The sequence below is a fragment of the Psammomys obesus genome, unplaced genomic scaffold (assembly GCF_907164565.1).
Source record: "Psammomys obesus unplaced genomic scaffold, mPsaObe1.curated_primary_1811, whole genome shotgun sequence".
In the NCBI taxonomy this organism is placed as follows: Eukaryota; Metazoa; Chordata; class Mammalia; order Rodentia; family Muridae; genus Psammomys; species Psammomys obesus.
In genome coordinates this window covers 1,607,429-1,634,808 of record NW_026596069.1, presented here as the reverse complement: position 1 = coordinate 1,634,808, position 27,380 = coordinate 1,607,429, and the positions used below count along the sequence as shown (strand labels likewise).

The 27,380-nt window shown below is 41.4% G+C and overlaps 1 protein-coding gene across 1 annotated transcript in view; it reads left to right on the top strand.

Annotated features, from left to right (window-relative positions):
• The window catches only part of Ctnna1 (catenin alpha 1), a 124,889-nt gene that overhangs the window by 508 nt on the left and 97,001 nt on the right, over positions 1 to 27,380 (top strand). The window contains exons 2-3 of the mRNA XM_055625295.1: positions 23,637 to 23,743; positions 25,218 to 25,413. Coding sequence (XP_055481270.1) covers positions 23,639 to 23,743; positions 25,218 to 25,413 — 301 coding nt within the window. The 5' untranslated portion in view covers positions 23,637 to 23,638. The remainder of the gene's footprint in view (positions 1 to 23,636; positions 23,744 to 25,217; positions 25,414 to 27,380) is intronic.

Sequence of the window (27,380 nt, the reverse complement as noted above, 5' to 3'; positions counted from 1 at the left end):
CCCGGAGCGGCCTGGGCCTGGGCGGCCGGGCGGGCGGAGCCCGGCGCCCGGGGAAGCGGAGCGAAGCTTCCTGGGAAAACTTTCTCCGGCTCCGTCAACTTTGTCTCCCGGGGCGGGGGGCGCGCGCGGGGCGGGCGTCGGGCCTCGGGCGCCCTCCCCCGCCGGGGGCCGAGCTCGGCGTGGCCCGGGCGGCCGGGCACTGGGCCGTCCGGGGGCGCTATGGTCCCCCGGCTTTGCGCCGGCCGCTCCCCTCCCCCGCCCCGCCGCCGGGACCCGACGCCCGAGCGGCCGGCGGTCCAGCCCGGCCCGCCGACGCGGGGAGTCGCCGCTTCCTGTCCCCCGGAGCCCTGGTCCCTAAGGCGCGCAGCGTCCGGGTGGACTTGTGGCCGGGAGTTGGTTACATCTTTACTTTGAACGTCCTCCGCCTCCCTCGCCGCGGTGCCTGGCCGGCTTCACGTTTCAGTTTTCGGGAGTGTCGTTGGAGTTAGCGCCGCTCAGCCCCCGAGAGCGGCTTCGCCAAGTAGCCCAGGCTGCCCCGGAACGCCCGGTCGGCCTGCCTCAGCTTCCCGAGGGCGGGCATCGCAGGCGTGCCATGGTCACGCCCCGCCTTCCTACTTTACAAGGAACTTGTTTACGTGTGTGTGGAACTTGGGGGCCCGGGGGGCGGGGGGTTGACTGTAACCTTGGTTTGCGAGCAGTGGCCACCCCAATAATCTGCGGTCGACCCAGGTCGGTTGTTGATAGGTGGCCTCTGATGTGCCTTCCCAGAGCATTTGTTTCTTAAATGTGTTTTGTATAGAATTTTACAATTCATCATGGAACCTGTGCTTATATCATTGTGTTGTGTGTTGTATCTTGATGGTTTTGATAAGGACGTTTTATGTTTAACATTGATTTTTTTTTTTTTTTAAGACTATGGGTGAATGTTGCTCTAAGAAATGGAATTTGTTTTTTTTTTTTTTTTTTTTTACAAAAGGATGGAGTAGGGAAATCATTTGTAGCCTCTGCTCAGATATTGATCCTTCCTGACGTAGTAGTAGTAAGTTTAAAAAAAAAAGTTTTAAAAATCCTTTCTTTGAAGAGTGGAAAAAGTATCACTTAACTGCCTAGTGCCTTCTCTCATTAAGACGCACCCCCTACTACTGTGCTGTTGGAGAAACAAACCTAGAGCCTGTGCCTGCAAGGCAAGTGCTCTACCATTGAGCTGCACGCCCCCTACCTTTGCCGTCAACCTTAGCTGCTAACATCCAGCACCTTATTTTGAGTGTAGATGTCTCTCCTGACCCACGTGTACCTTGAAAAAATATTAAAGAAACCCACATAATGACAGCACACACATCGCTGCTTGTTGAAGTTATGTGTACTGGCTACAGCTGGGACAGGAGTGAAGGCATAGGATCCTTCACAGCAGCATTTGCAAGGTCTCGGAGGCCTAGAGGTTAGAGGAGACCTGTGTATTGTGTGTGCTGAAGTAGGGAGGAGGTCTCACCTGAGATTGTCAGGGGAGGCGAAGGCCAGGTCACACACGGTTGTGTTTAGATTTTATCCTAAAGTTGTAAGATGCCACTGTAGGGGCTTTCATGATCTGGGCAGCTTTTTATTTCTTGCTGGTGCTTGGAGACAGACGATTTGAATTCGGGTGTAAAAGCGAGGGGTTGAGAGGGTGGGTCATGCCGGTAAAGGTGCTCTGGATGAATGGAGCTGTATTTTGGAAAGGACCCAAATGAAGATTGGATTGCGGTTGGCGGTCAAGGCATGTTAGTAAAGTTTTTGAAACTGTGAACTCTGAGTCATGTCTCAAGATCCAGCATTTTCATTTCTGGTAGCAAACTTTGTGGTAAGTTTTCTTAATCACTTTAGTTTGTGTTGTACCTTATTGAGAGCCGTGTTGCCATCCTTGCTGGAAAGTGAGCCTTGTAAACCTCTTCAAGGCAAGGCTCATGCCCTAAGCTTTGGTTTAGTATCTGGCAAGGAGGGCAAATTAGATGCTGTATTGAATGAGGAAAAAGGTCTTCTGGAGTCTAGCTTATGGTGCAGTGACAGGTGAGGTAACTGATTCCAGTCAAACTGCTGTTTTGGGTAACTTGAACTTTATCAACTTTATCCCTTTTCTTTTTTTCTACCCAAATCTAATCAGTGACAGAACTGTCTGTATAGTGTTTTATTTACATGCCTTTCTTTTCCTATGTTTTTGCTTCCACTCCAGTTCTAGACTTTTGAGCTGTGTTCCACTCAGTAGTATCTGAGTAAGATGTTTAGTTGCTTATTTGATCTGTTTTTCATTTAGCGGAGGGCCTTGATTGATTTTAGTGGTCTTCCTGCAACAGTCCCTCAAGTACTGGGATTACAGTTGTGAACCACCACACTCCCTCAATTTTATTCCCCCTGTGGTTTAACTTCTGGACCGTGTTGCTTTCTATGAATCACCTACCTGGCAAATTTTTTTTTTTTTTTTTTTTTATTTTATAGTTTTGAAGCCTCTGGGTTTTCTTTGCTGCTCAGTATTTTGATGTCTTGTACAGCTTCTGTAGTTGCATCTTTCATATTGTTTGGTAAATATTTTCTGTGAATGACTTCTGTGACTTCTTAGAAGTGAGTGTGTGTGGGTAATAAGGTTTTATCTTAGTTTTGAGACAGGGTCTCTCTATGTAGTCCTGGCTGTCTTGTAACTCTGCATAGACCAGGCTGTGCATAGACCAGTGCCAGGATCAAAGGTGTGTACCACCACTCCTGGTATAAGGCTTTTGTCTTTAATATTTAATAGTAAACCTTTTTGATATTGAAGTACAATTAGAGAAAAGTGTTCGAATTATGATCACTTGTTAGTGATTTCGTAGGAACTGAACACCATTGTATCCACTAAGAAACAGCAAACTTAGCACCCCAGGAATACCCGCTATCAGTTGACTTTATTTGCTCTTTTCTTCTGTGTTTGAAACCAGGTCCTACTCTGCTGCTCAGGGTGATTGCGCTCTTAAGTCCCTAAAAGGAAAAAGAGACAACTTGGGGAGGTTGCTTATCTTCCACTCTGTGGGTCCTAGTGGTCCAGCTGAGTTGTCAGGCTTGGTGACAGGTGCCTTTGCCTGCTGAGCCGTCTTGGCAGCCCAGAGTTCACACACTTACTTTTCAGACTTAGTTCTCTGTAACTGTGCTGGCTAGTCTTATGTTGAGATTCAAGAGCTTCTAAATTCTAGCTTTTAAAATTTCAGACCAACTTCCTTTCATTAATTTTCTGGATGGGGCAGGGTTGATGTAGTAGCTCATACTGCTGAAGCAGAATTGAGTTCAAAGCAGCCTGTTGCATATAGGGAGTTCCAGGCTAGCTAAGGCTATATAATAAGATTCTGTCTTAGAAAAAGTATTTTTTTTTCACAATCACATTTACACACATACACATGCACGCACACACAGACGCACACTCTCACAAACATGCATGCAAAAGTGAAGGTAGAGGACAACTTTTGTGAGTTGCTTCTCTCCTTCCACCATGTGGTTCCTGGGGGTCTAAAACAGATTATGTCTTAATAGTAAGTGCATTTACCCAATGAGCTGTTTGGGAGCCTTTAATTATTATTTTTGAGACAGTGTCTTAGATTGCTCAGAATTGACTCAGCTTGTTATATGGCTGCAGATGACCTTGAACTTCTGGAACTGTTCCTACAACCTGCTGTAATCCAGGTGTATGTGGTACTGGGCATGAGTCCCAGGACCACTTGCATGCTAGACAGTCACTTACCAACTGAGCTGCATCCTTGACTACCAGACCAATTTTCTGTTGTCAATTGTTCCTTGTCCTTTGTATCCTACGCTGGGTCTTTTGCCATTTTGTTGGAATATTTTGTAATAAATGTTTCTAGACCCCTCCAAAAACTGAATAGACCCTTCCCCCCCATGGCAGAAAGGAATCAAAAATCCTAAAATTTGTACTGATAAATGATAGTGTTATTTACCATCCTTCATTTGTTTTTAGGATTTTTATTTTATTTTATTTTTTTGTGTGTGCACCTGAACGTGTATCTCTGCATCATATGTGTCCTTAGAATGGTATCCATAGAGAGGTTGGAACAGGTGCCTAATCTGGAATGAGATTTAAAGACAGCTGTAAGCTACCATGTGGGTGCAGGGAAACAATTATGTTTTTTTGTGGTAAGATGTGCACAACAAAAATTTACTATTTAAACTTTTTTTTAAGTGTATGATTATTGGCTTTAAGTAAATGTACGTGATTATGCAATCTCTGCCAGTTCTGGGGAAATCTGGAGGTTTCTGCAACCACTGGGGCTGACAGTGACAATCGCATGGGGGCAAGAAGGAGATCTGGTTCAATACAGCTCAACTGGTGTTGGTTCAAACCACCGGGCAGTTTATTGTAGGCATATTTAAGTACAGTACAATTTGGAAAAAAGTTTCCTTCTTCCTTAGAACAAAGTGAATTCTGTACTCCTCAAACAGTAGCTTCTCATTCAGCTCTCTCCATTCTGTTTGTCTCTTTGAATTTGACCATTTTTGTGTGCCCTTCCCTTTTCCTGGCTGTCCTGGACTCACTTTGTAGACCAGGCTGGAGATCGCCTACCTCTGTCTCACAGAGTGCTGGGATCACAGGCGTGCACCACCATTCCCGGCCTTTTTTTTTTTTTTTTTTTTTTTAAGTTTTAGAATTTTATGTGCATGGGTGGTCGCCTGTATGGGTATCTGCACCATGTGCTTAGCACCATGGAACGGGAAGAGGGGGTTAGATTTCTGTCAGGAGCACAAAGGTCACAGATGGCACCAGGGAAACCAGGACTGTTAAACATGCAGGCTTGTCTTCTAAAAGGAAAAGATGTATATAACCTGTTTTCTGCCCAGAAGGTTAGCAATGGTGGCTAGTAACTTAGGTGATCCTTGTGCTGTCTGTAGGGTTAAGCCATACCAAGCTCCCACAAGCAGGGCAAGAGGTGGCTAATAATCTAGGCAACCTTTGCAGGATCTGTGTGGCCAGGGCCTTCCCTCCCAAGTCCACACAATCAGGACCGGATACTTAATAGTCTAGGTGACTTTTGTGTTATCTATATGGCAAGCTTCCACAGCCAGGACTGGAGGTGGCTAACAGCCCAAATGACCTCTGTACTATATCTGTATGACTGAGACTAAACCAGATCCTCCCCTACGCCCTTAAGATAGTACATGTAGCCTGTTTCTAGAACCCACCTTTATGGAAGAAGTGACATGTACTTTGAGAATAGTTTTGATATGATTATGCCTCCTGTATACAGGGGATTATGTAACACTAGTAAACATTTTTTCCAAATTGTACTGTACTTAAATATGCCTAAAGCAAACTGCCCAGTGCTAGACTCTAAATAAAAGTTTGAGCCAGCACCAACTACTCAATTGTGTTGAGCCAGATCTCCTTCTTGCTCCATGCGGATTGTTTCTCTGTTGGCCTGGTGGTCACAGAAACCTGCACAGATTTCCGTGAAGCTGACAGAGTTAAAGACCACTGTAAGCTAGCATGTGGGTGTTAGGAATTGAACCCACAGTGTCTTACTTACGTATTCTAGGTCAGAGCAATACTCTGACCAAATCCCTAGCTTGGGCTTAATTTTTTTTTTTTTTGGTGGTGTGTTTGATAGTTTTTACATACTCTCTTGTTGTTGTTGTTGTCTGTTTTTTGAGACAGGGTGTCTATGTAGCCCTGGCTATCTTGGAACTCCTCACATATAGACCAGCCTGGTTCTAACTATCAGCTATCTGCCTTCCTGTGCCTCTCTTGTGCTAAAGGATATTCTGCATGGCAATCCGTTACCAGAGAAGTAATTTGTAGACACTTTATCTGATTGCGCTGGTTGTCTTTCCTCTCTGTTGATTGTAGTATTCCTTTGTTAGACAGAAGTCCCTTGCTGTCCACCCCTCTCCCACCCCAGGGTTTCTCTTTGTAGTCCTGGCTATAGACCAGGCTGGTCTTGAACTCAGAAATCTGCCAGTCTCTGCCTTCTGAGTGCTGGGGTTAAATACTTACCTTACTGCTGAACTTAAAAAAGTTTATAATTGAATTTGTTTTCGCTACTTTTGGTGTTATATCTAAGAAATCATGAAATCCAAAGACTTGGAACTTCCCCTGGCGGTTTCCTTTCTACCCCTCTCAGCTAATTTAGATACTGGGCAGGAAGGAATTCGTTATTCTAGTGGCTTTATGTCTGCTCAGTGAGCACTGAGGTAAAAAAATGTAACTGCATTCCCTATCCTTTTATTTTGGAATTGTTTCTCTAACTCAGGTTGGCCTCAAGCTCAGTGGCTATCATACTGCCTCAATTTCCCCTGTGCTAACATTACAGGCATGAACTACCACACCTGGCTGCATAATAGAATTTTTAAAGTATATTTTATTTTACTCACGTGTGTACATATGTGTGTCTGTGTGTATGCATGAATGTATGCACATTTGTATGTGTAGGTGCTCATAGAGGCCAGAAGAGGGTGTCTAATTCCCAGAGCTGGAGTTACAGGCATTTGTGAAATGCTCAGTGTAGGTGCTGGAATCTGAACTCTGGTCCTCAGTGATTGAGTAGCAAGTGCTCTCAAGTACGGAGCCATTTTTGTAGCCCTTGATATATAATTCTTAAAAGGTTAAACTACTCAATAGAGTTAGAATTGTGTGATGAGTTGTTTCTTGTTGCTAATTTGTCATTGATTATATGTTTGTTAACCTGATGAATTATGATAGCATAATCTTTGGAGTTTTTATTCTTATGAGACTCAGTCTTATAGTTTGAACTTTGTCATTTGTCTAATGAGTAAGATGATTTATAAAGGGTGTTTACTTTCACTTCCGATGTGATAAAATGCTAATATATATAGTCTTTCTGTTATGGAGTGCTGGGACAAGCTATATTTTTATCCATATTAGTGGGTTTCTTAGAGGTAAAACCAGTGAATCAAGTTCATTTAAATATTACCATGTTGCTAAACTAACTTTTTTTTTTTTTTATGGTCTTTCCAGACAGATTTTCTTTGGCTGTCCTGGAACTCACTCTGTAGACCAGGCTGTCCTTTGAACTCATAGAGAGCTGCCTGCCTTGCCTCTGCTTCCCAGGTGCTGGGATTAAAGGTGTGTGCCGCCGCCGCCGCCGCCGCCGCCACCACCACCACCACCACCACCACCCTGCTTGCTAACTTAATTTTACTAAGATTCTGATAGTAGAAATTATTTTGCTAGCTGCTATACTAGATGGTGAAGTCTTTCAAGTCAATATGTTCATGTTTTATCTTTCTGCTTCCTGTGGTACTCGATTTGTTCCTTTGTTCATAGTTGGCAGTATTCAATAAGTGGCAGGTCACTGGTTGAGGGGATGGTTGAGGGGATGGCGGTGTTGCACAAGCGCGTGGGCCAGAGTTCCGAGTCTCAGCACTCACATAAGAAAGTGGGCACACCAGCTCACACGGTCCAGTGATAGGAAGGCAGAGGCAGGCATGCACCACCATGCCTGGCTGGCTGTATTTCTCTAAATTTTTAAAATAAGAATTATATATTGAAAACTTACACATGCGCACATGAGCACCCATGTTTGCTTTCTCCTTACTGAGGGCAGCATCCCTGTATCTTAATGACCTTCACTAGACCCTCCCATTTTGAAGACAGAGTCTCACTATGCAGTTCAGGCTTGCCTTGAACTCATGATCCTCCTGCCTCAGCCCTCCCAGTGCTGATACTAGAGTGCTAGGGATTTCAGTCATGCCACTGTTCTCAGCCCCACCAACTGGGGACTAACATACTCAATCCATATGTAAAGACACTGGTGATCAGGCTGGAGAGATGGCTCAGAGGTTAAGAGCACTGTTTGTTCTTCCAAAGGTCATGAGTTTAATTCCCAGCAACCACATGGTGGCTTATAACCATCCATAGTGAGATCTGGTGCCCTCTTCTGGTGCACAGACAGAATGTTTTATAAGTAATAAATAAATAAATCTTTGGCTATGAATCTCAGCATCCACTTTAATACCCTGCTGGGTAGAGTCTTTCAGAGGCTCTCTGTGGTAGGCTCCTGTCTTGTTCCTTATTTTCAGCTTCTTCCAATCTATCCCATTTGCCTCTCTGAATGAAGATTGAGCATCTTATCAAGGTCCTCCTTCTTGCTTAGTTTCTTTAGATGTCCAGATTTTAGTGTGATTATCCTATATTATGTCTAATATCCACTTATAAGTGAGTATATACCATGTGTGTCTTTCTGATTTTGGAATAACTCACTCAGGATGATCGTTTCTAGGTTCCATCATTTGCCTGCAAATTTCATGATTTCCTTGTTTTTAATTGCTGAGTAGTATTCCATTGTACCACAATTTCTGTATCCATTCCTCAATTGAGGGACATCTGGGTTGTTTCCAGATTCTGGTTATATTACGAATAAAGCTGCTACAAACATGGTTAGCAAATGTCCTTGTGTACTGGAGCATCTTTTGGATATATGCCTGTGAGTGGTATAGCTGGATGTTGAGGTAGCACTATTCCTAATTGTCTGAGAAAGCGCCAAATTGATTTCCAAAGTGGTTGTACAAGTTTACGTTCCCACCAGCAATGGAAGAGGGTTCCCCTTTCTCCACATCCTCTCCAGCATGTGTTGTCACTTGAATTTTTGATCTTAGCCATTCTGATAGGTGTAAGGTGAAATCTCAGGATTGTTTTGATTTGCATTTCCCTGACGAGTAAGGATATTGAGCATTTCTTTAAGTGTTTCTCTGCCATTCAGTATTCCTCTATTGAGAATTCTCTGTTTAGCTCTGTACCTCATTTTTAAATTGGATTTCTTGATTTGTTGCTTTTTAACTTCTTGAGTTCTTTGGGCAGAGTGCAGGGAATCTTATTAAAGAAGGGGGAGATAGAACGACCTGGAAGGGTCTGGAGCTCCACAAGAAGAACAACAGAACCAAGAAATCTGGGCTTTTCTGAGACTGATACTCCAACCAAGGGCCATTCATGGAGATAAGCTGGACCCTCTGCACAGAGGTAGCCCATGGCAGGTCAGTCTCCAAATGGGCTCCCTAATAAGGGGAACAGGGGCTGTCCCTGACATGAACTCAGTGGCTGGCTCTTTGATCACCTCTCCCTGAGGGGGGAGCAACCTGACCAGGCCATAGAAGCAGACTATGAAAGACAGTCCTGATGAGACCTGATAGGCTAGGGTCAGGTGTGTTATGTCATGACATTTTGCACTTTACGATTTTGTAGTAGACTGGTTGCTGAGTGAAGCTCAAGGATTTGGATGGCGGATCACACTCCTAGGATAGGGTGGAAGTGTCCTTTCTGCTTGTATGTAGTAAGTCTGTGAGGTGGCGTGTCTCCACGGGAGACGGTATCAATAGTCCTTAGTGTCTGTCCGGTCAGCAGTGCCCTGTGTCTCAGGTGGTTTTAGACTTACCTTCTCATCTCTTCGTTTTTCAGCCGCTTTAGAGTTTGTTGATGGATCTCTGGAAGCAGATTATATATTATATAATTTCAATATTAATTGAAACGCAATATTGTATGGTTTAGTTATATATTTGCGCAGCTCTTGGAGGTAAATTCATTGGGGGTGTATAGCCCCCCCAAGCAAGGGGTTTTTGAAATAGTGTTCCAAAGAGCTATGTTGCTTAAGTCATTCTTGAATCTTTGACTCATTCCATGTGCATCAGTTTTCTGAAAACCCATGGATTATTTTTTGACCTCTGTTTGTGTGCTGTAGCATGCTCAGGCCTGCATTTGCTACCATTCCCTTTTCCCACTAATAACACATCTCTCTCTCTCTCTGTACATATATGTGTGTCTATATATACATATATATATGTATGTACATATATACACATACACAAAAATAGGGAAAGATTGAAAACACTTAAAAATTCAGATAGGAGAACACATTTTACACTCCATATGGAGATAAAGTGGTAGTGGCGTGAGTTAGAACAGACTTCGCCTCTTCTCTTTGCCTGTTTTCTTTTGGGGTACAGGAGGTTGAACATTAGGCATGAGGGAGGCCCTCGCAGAGCAGCCTGAGCTGAAGGTGTTGCTTGTGCAGTCTGGCAGTGGTCTGCTCAGCCCTCGCGTTGGAGGTCGGGACCCAACAGTGTAACGAGTTGGGACAATCTGGCTTGACTTGCTCGGTTTCATTTCTGTGCACAGTACTAAATAATCATAGTTTATAAAATATAGCAGAGTGAGAAAGCTGGATGCTGAAAAGGAGAGACAGGTTACAATCACCAGGGAGGCAGTGTTTGGGATTTTCTGTTTCTGAGGATCTCTAAATTTTCAAAGGTTTCCAATAATCATGTGTCACCTTTTCTTACTGTCATTGACCTGGGCTTCATTTTGTTCTCAGAAAAGTTGTAGACTGACTTTGAAATGTATCTGTAAAAGCTTGTCATTTTACAGGGAAGTAGTCAAATGAAATGTGGGCTTAATCCCTTGGAAAGTGGTGAAATCCAAGGAAATGGAAGATGGTAACCCCTGAAAGAAAATTTAAGCTTATTTAAAACTGTTTTCTAGGTAGTGTTATTGAGTTTAAGGAAGTGTTATGCTGAATATCAATAACATTGGGAGGGATTCCCTTAAATATAGCACCTTCATTAAAAATCTGCCAACAAGCAAGATGTTAGAGAGATGTTAAGTTTCCCAGCTAAATGAGATTAACCCTAGTAATATCAATGAGGGGTGGGAATTGCAATCTGTATCTATTTTTGCTAATCTTATTCCTTATTTCTTTCTGGATGTCAGTGTTGCTAGATGAAAACTAAAACAGTTTTGAGTTATTGAAGTTAAACATGAAAGATTACAAACATGTGCCCCTGCACCTAGCTAGAGTGTTACTTTAGTTGGGTCAGAAAAGTGAAGATGGGCCAGAGAGATGAGATGGTTTGTTTGTAAATGCATCTTCCTTCAGGTAGGATGGCTTGAATTTCTGGAAACCACAGAGTAGAAGGAGAAAATTAACAAAGTTGTCCTCTGACCTTCACTCTCCTGTACATAATTGTTAAGAATCCGGGACAGGGTTTCTCTGTGTAGCCCTCGTTGGCCTGGAGCTCGCTCTGTAGCCCAGGCTGGCTTCTGTCTCCTGAGTCCTGGGATTAAAGGCATTTGCTATTACTGCCCTGAAAGATAGTTTTTTTAAAAAGTGGTTGTTTACTGGCTTTGGTGGCACATACCTGCAATTGTCTTATCACTTGGGTGGAAGGTTGAGGCAGGAAGATTGACAAGTATATGAAGCCAACCTTGGCTTCATGGCAAGATCTTGTCTCAGAACAAACAAACAGCTGTGATCCATGTGTGTTCATAATGGCTCTATTTTATAGTTGCATATGGCAAATTCTGGGGGAATCTAAAGAAGCAGGGACAACCCTTTCTGTGAAGTGTAGAACAGGATGTGTCTGAGTCTTGAAAGAAGACGAGTAGCTTTCCAGTGGGAAAATGTGAAGGCTCTTTCTCTTGGCGGAGAAAAAGTAAATGCAAAGATTTGGGGGCCCTCCTGTTCTCACGGGGTGCAGACTGGGAAGGGTAGCAAACTAGTGCAGGTGAAGTTGGCTGAGTAAGGTTTGGCCTTTATCCTTTTTTTTTTCCTCTCAGAGATGAGTGACCCAGTGACAGTGGTAAGTAGAGCTGCTTGTCGAATGGCAGGGAATGTAGATTCGTGGGTAACAACCCTTCCACCCAACTCTTGGTAAGCAGTTCTGGGAATGGAGCCCAGGGCTCAGCTGGTGCTAGGCAAGTGCTCTGTCTCTGAGCTGGAACACTGCTGGTTCACACACATACTCCAGACCAGAGATGAGACCTAGGCTAGAGCTTCCAGAACCGCGTGTATTATATCAGTAGGAGGGTTATGGGTTAAGTGTTGACTAGGTAGGATCTAGGAGGGGGAAGTAGGAGAGGGAAAAGAACGAGAGTCTGCTGTGGGGACCTGATTGGTGGGGCTTTGGCCACAGAGATGGGGAGGCTCTAGGAGTTGATAGTGTAGGATTCTGAGGATGGTTGGGTTGTTCGCTGTGAAGTTTGAAGAATTCATCTCTGCAGTTGAATGCTTGGAGAGATCCTATATATAGATTTCTAGGAACACGACTGTGAGGACATTTTACTTTTACTTAGGAGATGGAAAAAGTAGGATTTGTTTATACTGTATAGTTGGGCTCTAGAGTACCCTTCAAAGGACCAAGTACGCAGGTGTGGTGGTGTATCCTTTAGTCTCACCGCTCAGCGGGCAGAGGGTACCACAGATCTTTTGAGTCCTAGTTCAGCCAGGACTACACAGAGAGATGGGTTAGGACAGTGGTTCTCAACTTTCTCAAACTGTGACTCTTCAATACAGTTTTTCATGTTGTGAACTCCAACCATAAAATTATGTTTGTTGCTACTTCGTAACTGTAATTTTACTACTGTTAGGAATTGTAATGTAAATAGTTTTGGAGATGGAGGTTTGCTAAGTGGGTCTTGACTTACAAGTTGAGAACCGCTGCTTTAGGAGATGGCCCCTAGTGGGAAGTCTTTAAGTCACTGGAGGCCTGTCTTCAAAGGGACTTAGAGGACATGGGGGTCCCCCCTCCAATTGGCCAGGAGACTTTATTTTACCATGTTTTCCTTGATGTGTTGCCATAGGTTTACAGTTGTTGGACCAACTAGTTACACACTAAAATATCTAAAACCATGAGCCAAAAATAATATTTTTGGTTTTTTGAGACAGGGTTTCTCTTGGGTAGCCCTGGTTGTTCTGGAACTCTCTTTGTTCTTCTGCCTGTTAGTGCTGGGATTAAAGGTATGCATCACTACACCTGGCCAAAACCAATCTTGTAAAAGGTAGTTGCTTATCTTAAGCCTGTCTCCAACTTGGCTGTGGCCATGCACACCTTTAGCCGCTAGGGAGGCAGAAGCAGCCAGATCTTTGAGTTCGAGGACAGCCTGGTCTACAGAGTGAGTTCCAGGACAGCCAGGGATACACAGAGAAACCCTGTCTCAAAAAACAAAACAAAACAAAACAACAACAACAACAAAAAAACAAGACAAAGTTGATTATCTTAAGTATTTGTTAAGACATAGCAAGCTGACTCAATATAGATTGTCTTCTAAGCATTTCCAAAAATAATTGTTGTAAATAATGAGAATAGAATGGTTTTATACTATTTTAAGTAAGGAGAAACAAAGTTCAAACCTGAAATACCTTCTAATTCTCAGGTTTTTGTTTTAGATTTGGCTGCCATGCACCCACACTATTTTTCAGTTACGCTGTGGTAGCTGGAAGGTGCCTGTGTTCTTCACAGCCTGAGACAACCCACTGACCTGCCTACCTCTGCCTCCTTACTGCTGGGATGGAAGGCGTGTGCCGCCACCACCTAGCTAGAGTGTTTTGTTGATTTTTCCCCCTATTTTTTTTTTTTTAAATCACAATTCTGTATAATTGCAAAAAGAGTGACATCTACTTTGTGCCACATGAGTACCTGATATAAAATATATGTTCTGGGTTGATCACATAAGACAGAATGGCTGACTCATTCAATCCAGTTACTCTTCTGTAGCAGATGGGAAACTTAACACACACACACACACACACACACACACACACACACACACACACATTTAGATCTGTTTTCTGTGTGTCTTTTTCCTTATGTGTGTGCATCATCTGGGTACCTGGTGTGTGCAGATGTCAAAAGGCCTCATCCCCTGGAACTCAAGTTTCAGATGATTGTGAGCCACCGTGTGGATGCTGGGATCTGAATCCAGGTCCTCTGGAAGAACAATCAGTCAGTGTTTCTAAACCATCTCCAGCTCCAGAGAAATTAGAAAAAATTTTTTTAATTACTTTTGTTTATGTATATATGCAAGTGTATGTGGGGTTTGTGCCTGCATTAGTACAGGTACTTACACAGGCCAGAAGTAAATCACTAGAGTTTGAATTACGGTTCACTGTGAACTACTCACCATGGATGGATGTTGGGGTCTGAACTCTTGGTCCTTTTCAAGAGCCTCTTTCCAGCTGTATGGGAAACTTTTTGCTCTGGTTATATTTTGGCCATCAAACCTGACCAAGATGATGATACTGAAATTGTAATTAGGAATATTGGTTATAATTATAAGAAAATAATTTTCTTTTTGTTTATGAGGACTATCTCTATTTAAAACTTATTTTCTTACTACTCCCTTAACCTCAGCTAGTTTATAGTGCAAAAACAAAGATGATAGTCTCCGGTTTGGTTAGGCAAATAAAATTTGGTTTTCAGAGTGAGATAATTATAAGGGTTACCTTGTATTTTGGCAGTTACCAAGAGATTTGGGAGCTGAGGTTCCTACAGCTGGGTTAGGTCCGCTTAATGCTGATACAGCCTGGCATACCTGTGGCTGTACGGAGTAATCCACAATCCTGGAGCTGTGCAGTGTGACAGTTAATGTTGCTTTGGGTGCTTTTAATTTCTCAATCTCCTGATTTACATTTAAATGAACCATCCTAACATTTCATTAACATAACCTTGCTGTTTAAAAAATTGGCATTGACTAGCATCCCAAGGCTGGAAAAGCTTTGGAAGAGACACATTTTAGGAATGATGTGACCATTCTTTTGTAAATGAACTTGTAATGTCTTGTGAGAAGGTGTATAGCTCTTTTCACAAAGAGTTTGCCAACAGTCAGCTCCCTTGGGTTCTGATGGAACTGTGCTGTATTTCCTTTCTCTCTTTTTATTCATACAGCTTGCTAGACAAGCAATTGAATTCAGAGGAATTTGTAGCAATATTTTGCTTTAGACAAGATCCCTATTTTTAAGGTAATGAAGACCAAATAACTGCATTTTAACTTTTCATTTCATTCCACTAAGTATAATTCCTGCTGGAAAAACTTAAGGTTGCTGTTTTTCATTAAGGTTGGCCAGCTCTAACAGATTTTATAATAGATTTTGGAAAGGAGTGCTCTGTAAGTTAATTGGAAAACTAGAAGCTGCCAAGAGCTTTAAAAGTTATTTGTTTAGCTATTCTAAACAATACCATTACTTGTAAATAACCAGAAGAATATGATTAAGATGAAGGCAGGATTTTTTTTCTTCGTAGGTTTGTGAATATTTTCAAATGGGTTGCATAAATTAGGTTCCATCTTACACTGCTGTGCCCTGTATGTGTTAGCACCTTATGGAATATAAAAATGTATAAGTATTGTACCTTGAAACTGAGCTGTCTCCTCAGTCTCCTACCCCTAAACTTAAAGTATGGAGTACTTGCTAAGCTTGAGAAAATTAAGTTGAATAAAACAATTCAAAGGCTGTTGAGAGAGAATGTAAGTCAGTGGGACTTAAACTGTGAGTCTCGACCTCTTTGGGGTAACATCAGATATTCTGAATATCAGTTATTTACATTACTATTCATAACAGTAGCAAAATTACAGTTACGAAGTAACAATAAAATAATTTTATAGTTGGGGGTATCCAAACAATGAGGAACTGTATTAAAGGGTTGCACCTTTAGGAAGGTTGAGAACTGCTGACCTAGGTGAAAAGAGCTCTAGAAAGGTCCTGTTGCTGCAGATACCACACACCTTGTTTGCAAGATGCAGTTGAACGAAGCTTACCAGCCACTTTCTGTCGTGGTGAGAGGTGCTGTCTCTGTAGGCTAGTGGAGGAGAAAAGGCTTCAGTGGTTTCAATCAGATGTGAACCTTACAGACTTCAGTAACCTGGTAAAAAGATGTGCCCTCTTGTGCAATAGTGGTGTGACCAGCATGGGGGTGACCACCCATTTTCTGGTTAGATACGAAGCCTACTCCATAGGAAGAAACCCATGCACAGTACTGTAAACTTGGTCAAAAATACAGGTTGGGAACTTATGACAGTTTAGTTAAATTGAATAGCATCACAGTGTCCTTTAAATGTCTTTGTTTGGGCCCGGAGAGACGACCCAGTGGTTAAGAATGCATTATTACTCTTGCAGAGAACCCACATTTGGCTTCTACACCCAAATCAGACAGTTGACAAGTAACTTCATCTTTAGGGGGTCCAAAGCCTCTGGCTTCCAAGGGCACCCACACAGAAAGGGATTTGTAGGAAGGAGGGTTGACAGGGCTGGGAAGAGCAGTTAGAATCTATTTTGTACATGTATGAAAATGTCAAAGAACAAATTTAATATAAAAAAAGAACACTTTAATTTTAGGGCTTGAAACGATGTAGAATATGGAATTTAACCTTTTTAAAATAAAACAGATGTATATTTTATGTTTATGTGTATGAGTGTTTGCTGTATGTGCACCACATACATGTATTACCTGGGGAAGTCAGAAAAGGGCATCCAGGTCCCTGGAGCTATAGTTTCAGGCAATTGTGAGCTGCCATGTCAGGGCTGGGAATTGAACAAGTACTCTTAAATGCTTAACCACCTCTCTAACACCTAAATTGCTTTTATTACAGCTGTTTATTTAGTGCAGATGTATTTGTGGCACCTGTGAGGGTTAGAGAACACTATAGAGAGTTGGTTCTCTCTACCATGAAGATGGAACTAACATCAGTTTTGGCAGGAATCTCCAACCAGCCCATCTGTCTCACTGGCCCTTAGTGTTTGTTTGTTTTTGGAGGCAGGGTCTCATCGTCCTGGCCAGCCTTGAACTCATGACTCTTCTGCTTTGGTCTCCTAAATTCTGGGATTACAAGCATATACCACCATGTTTATTTACTCTTTCTTTCCTTTTTTTTTCCTTTTCAAGACATGATTTCTTTGGTAACAGTTCTGGCTGTCCTGGACTCACTTTGTAGTCCAGTCTGGCCTTGAACCCATAGAGATCCGCCTGCCTCTGCCTCCCTGAGTACTGGGATTAAAGGTGTGCACCAATTTTTGAAATTTATTTATGTGTATGTGTGTATGTCTGTGTAAATGAATTCTACATGTATGTGGATGTCTCTGCAGAGGTCAGAAGAAGGTATTTGATTCCTTGTAGCTGGAGTTAAAGTGATTGTGAGCTGCCCGATGTGGGCATTGGGATCTGTCCATAAGAACAGCAGGTTCTCTTAACTTCTGAGTGATCTTTCCAGCACTTCTCTTTTCATGTTGTAGATGAGAAAAGTGAACGTCTAGACAGGAGAAAACCCAAAGTTAGAGAATTAGTGACAAAGCTGGTGTCAGAAACTGGTGGTCTTTCTGGAATAGGATCTTTGTAGATCTGAAGATCTGTAAGCTGTTTGACTCTTGGGGCATCAGAAGCCTACCTTGGTGCTGTAGCATAACTTGATACTGCTTGGCGACAATCCCGTCAGGGGAGAGAACACATCCACTGTGTGTGAGTGTGCACTACGTGCATGTGCACAGTTATTCATATTCCGGTTTTTGTCCAAGGTTCGGAGAGTTGTGGTGTGGAGTATGCCTTTCAAATTTTGAACAAAATAGAGTGCTCACTAATCTGTACAGTTTGTAGTAATGGACTTATTTCCAAAATTGATATAGTCGTGTCCCAAAGTAACCTGGGCAAGGCCCCTTCAATATTTCTGGCTTCTTCCAGCACTTCTCACCCCATCCTCTACCCTAAACTTCTCCAGCCCAGGGGCTGGGCTTCCCTTCCCTTCCTTCCCTTCCAAGCCCCAGCTTCTGATTCCCCGATAAATCAGCCTTTTTTTTTTTTTTTTTTTTTTTTTTTTTTTTTTTTTTTTTTCTTTGTTTGCCACATGCTGCTCTCTGGACTCAGCTCTTGGCCTCTTAGTCTGCAGCCTCTCTCTTGGTTAGCTTGCCCTCTCTCTTCCTTTCTTGCTCTCCTGCACACTCTCTCCTCATGGCCCTATTTAGTCTGGACACTTCCAGATGCCTCTGTCTGTTCTTCCCTCATACCTACAATAAATCCCTTCTCTTCGACTGTACCTAGGAGCAGTCATATTCTCATTTTTATTCAGATACTTGTCTATTTTTATTCACCTATCTATGGCTTAATACTTTAAAGTTAAACAACCTTGAAATTATTTTCTTTATATTATAAATAAAACTTTATTTCACTAAAACTTCTATATTAGCCAGATATGGTTAATGGTGCACGCCTTTAATCCCAGCCTTCAGGGAGGCAGAGGCAGGCAGATCACTGTGAGTTCTAGGCAAGCCCGATCTACAAGGGGAATCTAGGACAGCTAGGGCTACACAGAGAAACCCTGTCTCGAAAAACAAAAACACTACATTAGGCAGCCTGCTTCCATTATGGCTTTTGAAAGTCTTAAACATTAACTTCTGTTCTGTATCTGATGCTTCTCTTTTTTTTTTTTTGAGGTAAGGTTTCTCTGTGTAGCCCTGGCTGCCCTGGACTCTTTTTGTAGGCCTGGAACCACAGAGATCTGCCTGCCTCTGCCTCCCCAATTGATGTTTCTCAGTGTTCGTATTTGAACTCTTCTTCAACCTCTTTAATTAGGGTGAATTTCCATGGAGAAAGGAGAGCTCCTTAGAGACTTCACTTAAGAGATTGTGGAATTTAGAACTGGAGATTTTGGTGAAGTTGTTGGAACAGTTTGGAGATTTCAAATAGAAATTTGTATGTCTGGCTTCTCTTAAATTCAGATCATATGAAATAACTGAGTCTATAATAATTTCTTTCCTGGAGTTGATCATGTGGGCACAATCTCTTTTGAGTTGGTCTTTTCCTTTCCATATATTTGTCTGTCCATCGCCCACGTGGGGAGGCCAGGTTCAATATTCATTCATTGTTGTGTTTATCGTTAGTGGCTGTTGTATTTTTGAAAGTAGCAGAGCCTTAATTTTGCAAGTTGAGCTCACTCGTAACACATGGGAAGCCCTGGGGTTCTGAAGTGTCAAAATCAGGAAAGCAAAAGATTGAGAAGGCTTCTTGTTATTTTGGGATAGTTATTTTGGGTTTAGTTCTACAGCTAAAGCTGTATCTAGGATGGCCTTTTGATGACCTTCCTGCCTCAATGAAGTTTTGGCATTACAGGCATAGACCACCATTTCTACCTTGTTAAAATAATTTAATCTGGGGGCTGGTGTACTTGCTGCTCTTCCAGAGGATTTGAGTTTGGTTTCTGGTATCCACATGGCAGTTCATCCAGTTCCAGGCAACCAGATGCTCTCATCTGGCTTCATGGGCGCGCGCGCGCGCGCACGCACACACAAACACACACACACACACACGAAGGCAAAATAAAAAAAATAAGTCTTTAATTTCACTGTAAGTGTGGTAGTGCACAGCTTTAATCTCAGCATGGCAGAGACAGAGGCAAGTGGATCTCTGTGAGTTCCAGGCCAGCCACGGCTATATTGTGAGACCCTGTCTCACATAATAAAACCTGAAACAGGGAAACTTGTTTTCTTTGTGGTTGATTTCCCTGTGTCTAGAAAGCCGTTTATTTCAGAAAAACATTAGAAGAATTTATTTGGGAAAGAGAATTTTTGTCAGTGCTAGGGCAATTGCCTAGTGTCAGGCTCTGGATTCAGTTGCAAGCATTACTGCCCTCTGCCCCCAAAGTGACTGGTGTTATGCTTGCTCAGTGACTAGGAATTGCTCTGAATGGGTTTATTTCCTTAATCACAGGTCTAGCCTTCTAATCCTGAACGGTTCTCTTATTTGTATTGAAGCAGTCTTCTTTGAAATGTTAGGAAAGTAAGATCCACAGGGCAAATAATTTCTTTTCAACTGTCTTCTCTGTGACATTTCATGACATTTGCTTGAGCTGTTAGCAGTCTTTAACGACCTAGACCACCCCATCTCTTAAGGCTTCCTGACTTGTGTTGATCAGTTTAGTGGGCAAATAACATTTAAGAACCAAAGTATGTAGGCTGGGCATAATTTAAGTGTAGAGGAAAATTCTCTGCAAACTTCATTTTGTGTTGTCAGATTAGGCAAATCTACTTTTTTTCACCTTCTCATTCCCATTGTGTAATTTAACATTTTATTGATGCTTGGATAATTAAAGTGAAATGATGAAAATTTGGAAATTTAACCTCAATTGTTTAGTGTAAAACCAGAGTCCATTTTCAGATTTTATGTCTTTGGGTTTCTTGACCTTTTCTTAATTTTGTGGAACACGTCTGTTGTTTACTTAATATTAGATTGAAGTTATCTAGTTTTGTGATGTAGTAAAATAATTTTAAGAAATTTATTTTTAATAATGTGTGTGTGTGAGTTTATGTGCGTGTGAGTGTGGGCACCCACCAGGGCCAGAGGCGTCAGGCAGTGGGGCTGGAGTTAGAGCTGTGAGCTGCTGGGGATTGAATCTGCTCTCTTCAGGCTTCATGGCACTCTGCAGGTGTGCGGTACACACACACACACACACACACACACACACGAAGGCAAAAATAATGGAATTTTGTGATAGGGTTTTATTCTTTAGCCTAGATTAGCCTTTAATTTGTGACCTTTCTTTCTGAGTTGTCTGAGTGCTTGGGACTAACTATATTGGGTAAACTATATTCTTGACCTAAGTGCTGTCTTACCCAAATACATTATTCTATATTTATTAGGTCTTTTGTTTGGAATTCATGCTAACATAGGCCATGCCATCCAGAGGGCCATAATCTGTTTGATCTAATGAGCTCTGTAGAGAAGCTTTTTGGAAAGGTGATGTTGGTAGTCTTCCTGTGTAAGTGTCTGAGTTCAAAGTGGTTACGATGAGTAAGTGTGCTCTTGGACTCTGTTGTCCTCATTATATTATGTCATGCAGAGAGTTTAGTTTTGTTGATTATGAAAACAGCTTTCCCCCGAATGAGTATGTAGCTCCACCATATTAGAAAGTACACTCAAGGAAAGGAAGATGTCACTACTGCTCATAATGGGTTATCCCAACTCTCAGATTTGACTTTGTTAACATTTGGGTGGACACATTTACGCTGTCCTCCCCTCTTTACATTTCTGCTTCACATTGTTTTCTGCAGTTGGTAGTGTGCATTTTGAGCATTTTCCACACACTTCTCCAAAATGTTACTAATCTTTAATTTTGGGGGCACCTTTCAGATAGTGTTTTATTCTGTTACGATCAGACTGGCCTGGAATTCACTCTGCAGTCGTGGATTCACAAAGTTCCTGCTTTGGTCTCTTGAGTGCTGGGATTATGGCCAGCTCCCTAGTTCCCTCTGTCCTTTTCAGTGGTAGGGCCTCACTCCATAGCTTAGACTGGCTCAGCTCCCATCATATTCCCCCTGACTCATTCTTCTGAAATTTTGGGGATTACAGGCATGCTATACCTCACTTAAAGCGTTCACATTTTATTTCTTGGCATTGTTTATATGATAGCGATGTGTGCACATACTCAGTGTCATGTTTGTGGAGGCCAGAGGACAATTTTGGAGTAGGTACTCTCCTACCTTTATTTGGGTTCCAGGGATATCTGCTGAGGCAGCAATCTCTTAGACTGCTCTTCCACTTTTCTTTTTTCTTTGGTGAGACATAGTTTCAAGTGTAGCCAAAGCTGGCCATAAGTTTACATCAGTCCTTTGGCCCCCAGCTTTCTGGATGCTAGAATTACAGGTGTGATCCATTACATGCTCAGTTAATCTGAAGTCCTGGGTTCAGATGACTTCCTGCCTCAGTTTACAGTGTACTTGAGCATAGAGGCACACACCACTATACACAATTAAAATTTTTAAACAGGGTCTTGCTGTGTAGACCTTTGAAGTTAGCCAGAAAATGTACTGTTCAGTAGTCTAGGGTGGCCTTGAACTCATGACAGCCCCCCTGCCTCAGCCCTTCTCTAGATTACAGGCATGAACCACCATGCTCTGCTAAGAGTTATATCTGTTTCCTTATAGTCATGGTTAATAAACTTCTGCATGTCCTTTATTTATAAACTTGAAATTCAGTTTAGATTGAGGTTTATCTTTTTTGAAAGATTTACTTGTTTTTATTTTATGTGTCTGAATGGTTTGCCCGCAATTTATACCAGACGTGTGCCTAATGATCGAGGCCAGAAAAGGGAATCAGAGTGGCTAGAGCTGGGGATTACAGGCGGCTTTGAGCTGCCATATGGGTTCTGGGAACCAAATCAGGGTCCTTTGGACCCAGTGTTTTTAATTGTTGAGCGACTTCATTAATGTAATGAGACTCCTTCTTTCCCTCCCTCCCTCCCTCCCTCCCTCCCTCCCTCCCTCCCTCCCTCCCTCTTCTCTTCCTTCGTAATTTATTGACATGGTCTCTGCTATATAGTTCTGGCTGTCTCGGAACTCAATATGTAGATCAGGTTGGTCTGGAACTCATAGAGACCCACCTGCTTCTGCTTCCTGAGTCCTGGGATTAAAGGTGTGTGCTGCCACACATGCATGAATTAAGATTTCTTTTTAATGTAATTTATTTTAATTTTGTGTGCAATGGAGTTTTGCCTGTATGTATGCCTGTGTGAGGGTGCCAGATCTCCTGGAACTGGAGTTACAGTAGTTGTGAGCTGCCATGTGGGTACTGGGAATTGATCGTGGGTCCTCTGGAAGAGCAGCCAGTGAGTGCTCTGAACCAGAGTTATCTCTCCAGCCAAGATTGAGATTTCTTAATCTATAGTGCATTTGTATTGAAAAATGTTGTCTTTGTTTTCAGTGCCCACTTACAGTAATTTAGCACTTTCTTTTTGCTACAGTTTTAAGCCCTGTCTGTAACTCTGTAATTGGTAGGAATATCATTGCTTCTCATACTTGTAGTAATGGTAGAGCTTGTCTTGAAAGAAAAACATTCATGCTCGCTGTTGGAAGTAGTTACCAGGGCTCTTCATCTGCTTGGCAGGGTATTTGAGGTACATGTTTTAGCTACATAAGGCTACTGAACACTTAATGTGTCTTGTCTGAATTATTTCATAAGTGTAAAATAATTCATACTATATTTTGAACATTTGTTGCCTAGATAAAATGTCTTCAGTTTAAAAAATATTGACTAAATATTGGAATATTTTGGCTATATTGGGTTAAATAAAGTACTATTAAAATCCAGATTTTTTTCTTTAATATTTTTACTGTGGCTACCTGAATATTTTAAGTTACCTAAATGGCTCACATTATATTTCTGTGGTATATAGATTCTGTGAAATATAAAGAAATCCATGGCATGAAATAGGGTTCACTCATGTCTTTGGACCCAGGTTATATATTCAAAGTGGGGCCTCAGCGTTTAAGGGTACTTAGTGCTCTTGCAGAGGACCCTGATTTATTCTCTCTCTCTCTCTCTCTCTCTCTCTTCCTCTCCCTCTCTCTCTCTTCCTCTCTCTCTCTCCCTCTCTCTCTCTCCCCCTCTCCCTCTCTTTCCCTTCCTGTCTCCCTCCCTCTTCTCCCTCTCCCTTTCTTCCCTTCCTTCCCTATCTCTCTCCTTCTTTCCTTCCTTACTATGCCGAACAGCCTGGCTTCAAATTCAAGAGATCTGCCTGCCTCTGCTCCCAGTGCTGGAGTTAATAGCAGGCATCATCGGGCTTGGTGGGTTAATTTTCAAATAACCCTCACTTTAGCTTTTCATATTGCACCAAGGTTGGACTGGAAAAACTGGAGCTAGAAACATCTTGGTAGCAGAAAATAAAAAATAAAAAGGTTCTATGTGTTCTGGATTGTCCCTTAGTGTTTGTAAACACAAAAGTTTTAGGTAGAAGAGGTATTTGCAGGTTAGTTGCAATTATTTTATCTTGTGCTATTTTACTGACAGTAAAGTTTTTGTGATGGCTTTATTATATATTTCATGTTTCTGTTTGTTTGCCTGACTCTGGCTTTTTGTTTCTGTCTTAGAAATGACTGCCATCCACACAGGCAACATAAATTTCAAATGGGACCCCAAAAGCCTAGAGATCAGGACTCTGGCTGTTGAAAGACTCTTGGAGCCTCTTGTTACACAGGTAAGAATCTGGAAACTTAAATGCATAGTTGTTCTAACATTCTTTAGCAATAGGCCTGGCAAACAAATTCATGAACAAGGTTATTTAGCTCAAGGTCTTAATTTGAGTTAGTTGAGTTTTAGTTAGGTTGATAGTACTCAGATGATTTGGTTTCACTACTAATTGAATATTGGTACATTATTTATTTAATTCTTCTTGTTACTGTAGTTGAGACAGGGTTTTATATCACCAGGGCTGCCCTCAAACTCCTTCGGAACACGAAGCTAGACTTAAATTCCCTTGATCCCTCTCTTTACTTCTTGAATGCTGTGTGGATTTGCTATAGTGTAAATCTGTGTCACCATGCCTGATTTTACTTAATTCTTTAGACTACAGCTGCTACCATTTTCTAAAGTCTTATTGCTGATAGCAGAGGTTATTGTTACTGTATAGTACAAATTTTCAAATACCTGTGCTTTGCAGGTAACTTCACTCTCCATTAGGGAGGAAATCCAAGGAAGGTAGGACTTGATAGTTAAGGTTCGTCACTCATCTTAATGCACCATTCACTGTGTAGGATTACTTGGCAGGTAATTTAATTTGAGGTTGTAGGTTTGTTATATTCTATTAACAAATACATGTGTCATAATGTGATGACATTTATTAACTTAGCAGCTATATATTTTTACTCTTGGCATAGTTAAGATATGTGTGTATTTATATATGAGAGCAGAGAGAAAACAAGAGTGGCATTTTCTGTCTTTAAAAAACTTGCCTTCCAAATCATAAACTATTATTTTATATGTCTGTATGTAGATGTGTAGGGGTTAGGTGGAATATTTGCTTTCTTGAACCCAGTATACTGTACCATTCAGGTCTTGTGTGGAGCAGATTTACACTATAACAAATCTTTCATCATCTTCAACCTACAGATCATCTGGTGTATTAAGCTTATTAATGATGGCTAATGTTCTGGAACTTAGGCATCATCACAGGCTTCTATGGGCAATTTTTTTCCTTTACTAAGGACCTTTACTAATTAGTGCTAAGATTCATGTTAATAAACTTGAACAGACTTCAGAAGTAAGTTATCTTAAAACATTTTCAGACTGGTAACAGTAACAAAGTGTAGCCTTCTGGTAAAGCTAAATTAATTGCCCCCCTGTTTCTGGAATTCCTTGACCTAAAGCATTTCACTTGTCACTAGTCATAGTTTCAGTTTGTGAAGTTACTCTAAAAGCCTAATGATTGCCTAGAAATTAAAGTATGCATTACATTTTTTATCTTACACATTAAGGAACAAATTATTTTGGAAACTAAACAACATAATTTTTCTATTATCAGATCTGGAAAAAATAGTGTTATTTCATGCTTAGCAAGGCCTCCTAAGTGTGATGCCTTACTGATGAACTTAGGCTGTCTGTCTGTAAAGATATTAGTCTGCTGTTTTTCATTTTAAATGATTATGTATATCTATTTTTAATTAAACTTTTAGGTGACTACCCTGGTAAACACCAATAGTAAAGGGCCCTCTAATAAAAAGAGAGGCCGTTCTAAGAAGGCCCATGTTTTGGCAGCATCTGTTGAACAAGCAACGGAGAATTTCTTAGAAAAGGGGGATAAAATTGCAAAAGAGAGCCAGTTTCTCAAGGAGGAGCTTGTGGCTGCTGTAGAAGATGTTCGAAAACAAGGTAGGTCAATAATTTGCTTTTTATATGAAAAAAGACGGGTCTTCCTAGAAATTTAGTAAAATTTAAAAATTAAAATTTTGTATGTGTATACGTGTTTGTGTTTCTACTCCTGGGTGTCACAGCCTGTAGAAGTCAGAGGCCCACTGTGGGAACCAGTTTTTTTAATATTTAATTTTTTTAACAACCATGTGTGTCTTGGGGATTGAACTCGGTGTCAGGTGTGGCAGCAAGTGCCTTTATTCACCGATCCATGTCATTGGCCCTAACTGTCTTTTTTTTTTCTCATGGGTTATTCACCAGGGGAAAGTTGTGCCATGAGAACACATTGGAAGTTCTGTAGCAAGGAGGTAAAGTCTGTTGCTAATAGCCAGCAGCAGACTTTTGCCAAGCATATGAATGAACTATTTTGGAAATGTAATCCATTTATATTCAAGATTGAGAAGACAGTGCTCCCAAGTAACCTCAAAGGATCATAAATGTTCCTTTGAAGCTACCATAATTTTTTGAATAATTTATTAGTAAGCAGAAGAAAATATAATTCCCTTCTCTAGAAGGTCTTTAGTGTCTTAAGCCCTGTCCTAACTTGTTTTACTAGAATATTAAATAATTTATAAGGAAGTGCCTATTTGGAATCGGTGGAAACACCTGGTTCCTAAAGCAAGTGTGAGGTGTGTTTGCTCAGTGTCAGTGCTGACTACTTTTGAGTAGATGGGGGTTTCTAGTCACCTTCTGGTCCAGGGCCAGGTGGTTTAGTTTTACTGGTCATAGAGTCTCTGTTGAAACTATTTAGCCCTGCAGTGGAGAATATATACACAAGTGTGCAAGATGTGATCTATAAAGCTTTATAAAAGCAGAAGGCACATTGTTTGGATATACAAAATATAGATTGTTAATTCCTAATGGAAGATTTTCCTACACTGTTAAAAATACAAGCTTGCTGTGTTCAAAGAAGTATTTGTTTATGTATTTATATTACTTTTGAGTTCCAAGTCAGACCTTCTGTGTTTGGGGTTTGTTTGAATGTGCCTGTGCTTTCAATGCAGCCATAGTTAATGAATGCATACAGTTTTATAGCATAATTTTCTTTTTGTATTAGTCTCCTACATGAATAACACGTATGAAAATTTGGGTACATTAAAACACCACTATAGTGCTGTAGGTCAGAAACATCCGCATTCGTAAAACTCAGCTCTTTTCCAACTGAGTAATAAGATGAGCCTCCCATGGCAAATGGGAGCCAGTTGTCAATTTCACAGCACCTAAATCCCTCTGGTGTAGAGTTACATTATAAGGATGATCTGTTTAAGCTAGGTTCTGAGCCTTCACGGGCTGAAGCATATTGGAGCTTCTCATCCATGCTCGTTCTTGTTCAGGGGACACTTGTGCACATATCCAGGGTTTGATTAGATCAATTTTAGTTTTAAGTGTTTTTTTTTTTTTTTTTCCACCCACCCCCAAGACAGGGTTTTTCTGTGTAGCCTTGGCTGTTCTGGACTCACTGTGTAGACCAGGCTGGCCTGGAACGCACAGAGATCTGCCTGCCTCTGCTTCCCCTAGTGCTGGGATTACAGGCAAGTGTTTTCTTTCTAATTCTTATCACAGTAAAAATTAAATGGATTGTGCCTCCCCTTTCCAGTCTCTAGTAGGCAGTTTATTTTGTAGTCTGGTCGTTCTTTCTGGTACCTAACATGGTACCTAGTCTGTGATAGGGATGTGTTTTAGGATAATTAGCTATTCCTAAAGAGTACAGTGTAAGAAAGAAAAATTACTTTCTCAAAATTTCAGTGTATTTTACTTCTCATTAACAAATATATGCTTTCATGTAGGTGAAGGATCCTAAAAAGTTGATAGAGTACATACTCATCGTGTCACTAATGTCTTTTACACAGAGTAGCTTTTTTATTTATCTATTTATTTACTTACCTACCTACCTACCTACCTACCTACCTACCTACCTACCTACCTAC